We start from the raw sequence: 4743 nt of genomic DNA on the forward strand, positions 1-4743 counted from the left end.
GGCTTCATTTGATAATGTCAGTGTGTCCCTGGTTTGTTCACTCACTTTCTACACTCTGAATCTTTCTATTTGATTCCTATTAATGATTTTTCACTGGTCTGGGTGGTGCTTGAGATTTGTATTGAATTCAAACAGGTGCTTCTTCTTGCCTCAAACCTCAGTGTTCTTCCCATAACCCACTATGATCCAGGTATCCTCAGCATGTTTTAACAGCCTGTGTAACTTTGAAACAGCATGAAAAGCAATTCTCCTTATTGTACAGATTATTCCACCCAAGTGTGTGTGTGTGTGTGTGTGTGTGTGTGTGTGTGTGTGTGTGTGTGTGTGCCTGCACGTGTGTGTGTGTGTCTGTGCCTGCACGTGTGTGTGTGTGTCTGTGCCTGCACGTGTGTGTGTGTGTGTGTGTGTGTGTGTGTGTGTGTGTGCCTGCACGTGTGTGTGTGCTTGCACGTGTGTGTGTGTGTGTGCCTGCACGTGTGTCAGAGGGAGAGATAGTATGTGTGTCAGAGGGAGAGATAGTATGTGTGTGACTGAATGACGAAGGTTTGTCCCCTGATGTCTGTATTGAAATGTTAAATGTTCGCTGGTCATTTCCCCGTGCCTGTGTGTGAGAGATTAGAGAACTGAGTGTAATAATTGTATATAAAGTGATGAGGTGTACATCATCTTTACTCTGTTTTACACTATTGATGATAATCTTTGCACTTTTGATTTCATAGGCCTGCTGGTTCTTTGTCTGTTTGGGATGAAATGGCACCCTATTCCATATATAGCGTACTACTTTGAACAAAGCCCCATGTGTTCTGGTCAAAAGTAGTGCATTATATATGGAATAGGATGCCAATTTGTCAGTTGGTCCCAGAGTTTAGGATTTTATTTTCTCCCTCTGCTGGCCTGGAGGATCCAGACAGACTAGGCCGCCATGGCTCACATGTCTGTGTCTCAATAACCGTCAATGGCTTCCATTCCTCGTAACCTTTACTTCTAGGAGAAGCTATACAGGACCTGACCAGGGAAAACTCCAGGCCTTAGTTATAGACCTGGAGGTTTTCCCAGTCAGGTCACTGGTCAAGAAAAGAGAGTCTCATTATTACTTCACTGTTTAAACAGCATGATTTACAGTCTGGACAACTGTGTGCATCCATATAAATAATTCCACTGTTCTGTCCCATATTGATGATGTCATATTGACAATGGTATGAACACCAACCCATTTGTTCAAGGAATGACCAAGTCATGGAGTGTTATGCACAACATGAATACGTTTTTTTATTTTTTGTTGTTGATTAAAACATATTTGATTTATAATGCCAATGCATGAAAGCTACCCTAAAATCACATACGTAGCTAATTACCAGCTTTAATAAACTGTCATGATGATTATTTGTGTTATTTTAAGAAAATATCCTCACTGAATATCAATGAAACAATAGATTACATTCAATGTTGTCTAGTATTTGTCTTAAATTGTCATTACATAATGTTTACTATTGACATAAATGGAAACAAATCACAGACACAGCAGAGCCAGGATAAATGTCATAAATCTTTATGTAAGCTATAGAATATACATCTATAGAAGTCAATGCTATAGTTACAGGCTATAACAGTAGAATGGCAACAGTGTACACTGTATATGAATGCATTCAATGTGACTAAGCTCAGGACTCTTGAACAGCATTGTTTCAGATTTTCATTGTGTACTGCACCTATCTTTTACTGCTGTTTTCCACACTTCAGCAGCTTTTTTAATAAAACTATATAGAAAGCCATTTCTTCCTTCAGCTCTCTCTCTTGCCTCCCTTTCATGTTTTTCCCTCAGCTCCTTTATTTCTTTATCTTTAGCCTCGTTTTCCAGTTTCAGTTTCTCCAGTTCCTCCTCCCTGAGTCTCTGCTCTTCCTTCTCTCTCTGGATTCTCTTCTTCTCCTCTTTAATAGCTTTCTCCTGAGCCTCTTGTGTATCTTGCTTCAGTTCATTCTGTCTGCGTTTCTGCTCTTCGTTCTCTCTCAGGATCCTCTCATTCTTCTCTTTAAGCTCTTTTTCCCGAGCCTCTTGGATCATTTTTTCTTTCTTCAGTTTCTCCTCCTCTCTGCGTATCTTCTCTTCATTCTCTCTCAGGATCCTGTTCTTCTCCTCTTCAATCGCTCTCTCAGCCTCCTGGAACATATCAGTGGTGTAGTGGCTTCCTCCATTCATCTTCACCATCGTCTTGATCTTCTCAAGCAGCTCAGTGACCTGGGAGCGATTCTTATCTTTCTTGTTGAAGACATGATATCTCCCATTGCATTGGGAAATAACACTATCCAGATGTGGATTTCCAAGCAGGAACTGTGCAATTGTTACATCATCATCATCATCATCATCACCATGAAGAAAGTCTCCATGTGTGAAGAGAACCATGGTGTATTTGGATGCTTCATCCCCAAATAATGTCTTAATCATCTCCACAGTTTTCTGTTCCTCTTCAGTGAATCTTCCCAGCTTGATCACAACCAGGAACACATGGGGACCAGGTGCAGAGAAAGAGATGCATTCAGCAATCTTTTTCAGTGACTCTTCATTGGACAATGAAGTATCAAACAAACCTGGGGTGTCAATAACAGCTACACTTTGCTCACCCACCTTCCCTCTTCTCTTGTGACAGTTTTTTGTCTGAGAAATAGAGGAGATTTTTGATGGGAAAGCTTTTTCCCCTAGAATGATGTTTCCTGCAACACTTTTCCCAGCTCCTGTCTTCCCGGCCAGAACAATGCGGATCTCCTCATTTTGTGTATGCAGTTGGATTCCTGTTGGATAACAAGAACACTTGTTAACTTTTTTAAGAGGTCTAGACTTCATGTACTGCTTGTTAGCACATTTTGAGTAATGGCAAAAACAATTTGTTTCTTCATGGTCTGCACAAAACAATCTGTGAGCATTGCCTCTACAGATGCAGGATCTTAATTTTAGCCTGTTTGCTACAGCAGGAAAATAATCCTGCAGCAGTAGGAAATGTGAATTATTATATGGATTAGGGAAAATCAAGTCTGGACTTTCAAAGTGGACATTAGAAACTTTAGAGTACTTAAAATGCAAATCCACTACAATTTTGCATTTGCTGCTGTGCAGGAAAACCTTCAGCAACAAAATATTTATCAAATTAAGATCCTACATCTGTATGTGCTAAACTGTTTTTATGCAATTATAATTTTTTTGCTAAATTGACTCCCATCAAATACCAAGCAATCTCTTGGTTTCAATATATAAACAAAGGCCACCGTACAAACATAAATGTATAATCCATGTGTTCCTTTTTTAGAATCATTACAGCAAGTGAGAAAGAGAAGGAAAGATAGAGAAGGTAGTGCTCTAAAACAGTCATATACAATAAGCGCATACAAGAATAAAAACAAAATGAATTACTCCACTGACTTGTACATTATAATGTAACTAATAATGTTAACATTTTGTGTCAACTTGACAAAAAAATAAAAGGGGAGTAATATAAAATAATGCTCCCCACTGCTATGCATCATTATATTTCTAGAGCACATGAAGATCAAAGGAAAAAGCACATCAAAAAAGGAATCAATACTATTGGCTTGAGTTCCCATCTTTATAACCTAAAGGCTACTCACCAGACTGAGAAACTTTGCTGTTCATGTTTGCAGTGAAGATCTGTCTGTCTCAAGCACTGTGTGAGAGTAGTAACAGAAGTAGTTTCTATGCTTCTATAAGGATACTAAAGATATACAGTGTGAGAGTGGGTCTGCTCACTTGTTTTATACAGGATCTGTCAGGTGCCCACCCCCTGACACACCCACAGGCTTTCTCTTAGCTTTCATACATTTACTGAAATCCTTTCCCACTAGTTATGGCTGTAATACAATACAAATGTTTTGACTGGTCTAATATTGAACTATTCAGTCAAGTCAAATCGTAATGCACTAGTAATCGGCAGTATGTTTGGACTACTATGTGTTGACTACTAATTGAGGCCGAATATATTCAACATGTTTGAACATTTTCGGGATGCCGTATGTGCCCGTAGAGTGCCCGGGAGCCTATGGGAGCCATCATCCGCAAATCGGTTATGTGCTTACACTTTACGAGACTGTGGCATTATGTTTTACTCTGGGTTTGATCTAAAGATTTGGGAAAATGCTCCTGGAGCTGATCAGGAGCCTGTAGATCGTCCTAAAAAACTTGTAGTGTCTACCCGGCTTTATTTTCACATATTGTTGCTCAACAGGTCACACCTCAAGTGACCTCATTTGCATTAGCCTATAGGTTGGGTATTGAAGCCCCACTTGTAAATAATAATAGTTTGAATGACAATACTAATAATAACACCTTTATTTGTAAAGCAATTTGCATGTACTTCAAAATGCAAAGCACAAAGCAAAAAATAACAACATAGAAGATTAGTAGGCTTAACTACAGTGGGGCAAAAAAAGTATTTAGTCAGCCACCAATTGTGCAAGTTTTCCCACTTAAAAAGATGAGAGAGGCCTGTAATTTTCATCATAGGTACACTTCAACTATGGCAGACAAAATGAGAAGAAAAATCCAGAAAATCACATTGTAGGATTTTTAATTAATTTATTTGCAAATTATGGTGGAAAATAAGTATTTGGTCACCTACAAACAAGCAAGATTTCTGGCTCTCACAGACCTGTAACTTGTTCTTTAAGAGGCTCCTCTGTCCTCCACAACGTTACCTATATTAATGGTACCTGTTTGAACTTGCTATCAGTATAAAA

General features: G+C 39.0%; 1 protein-coding gene across 1 annotated transcript; it reads right to left on the reverse strand.

Moving 5' to 3' along the window:
• Positions 1 to 1533: 1533 nt before the first annotated feature.
• LOC110518152 (GTPase IMAP family member 9-like) lies at positions 1534 to 3739 on the reverse strand. Its single transcript, XM_036953868.2, has 2 exons — positions 3619 to 3739; positions 1534 to 2787 (listed from the first exon to the last, which is right to left on the reverse strand). Exons 1-2 carry the CDS (start codon positions 3641 to 3643, stop codon positions 1694 to 1696), a joined length of 1119 nt encoding a protein of 372 aa, XP_036809763.2. The 5' UTR covers positions 3644 to 3739; the 3' UTR covers positions 1534 to 1693.
• Between the last annotated feature and the right edge of the window lie 1004 nt (positions 3740 to 4743).

The sequence above is a fragment of the Oncorhynchus mykiss genome, chromosome 10 (assembly GCF_057628025.1).
Source record: "Oncorhynchus mykiss isolate SJ-2025 chromosome 10, ASM5762802v1, whole genome shotgun sequence".
NCBI classification, from domain to species: domain Eukaryota; kingdom Metazoa; phylum Chordata; class Actinopteri; order Salmoniformes; family Salmonidae; genus Oncorhynchus; species Oncorhynchus mykiss.

What these genes read in the sequence shown, in the direction of transcription:
- LOC110518152 (XM_036953868.2), bottom strand. Translation starts at nt 3,643, where the DNA reads ATGAACAGCAAAGTTTCTCAGTCTG. An exon ending in CAGCAAAGTTTCTCAGTCTG is followed by an intron (nt 2,788 to 3,618) that starts GTGAGTAGCCTT and finishes GTTATCCAACAG; the next exon opens with GAATCCAACTGCATACACAA.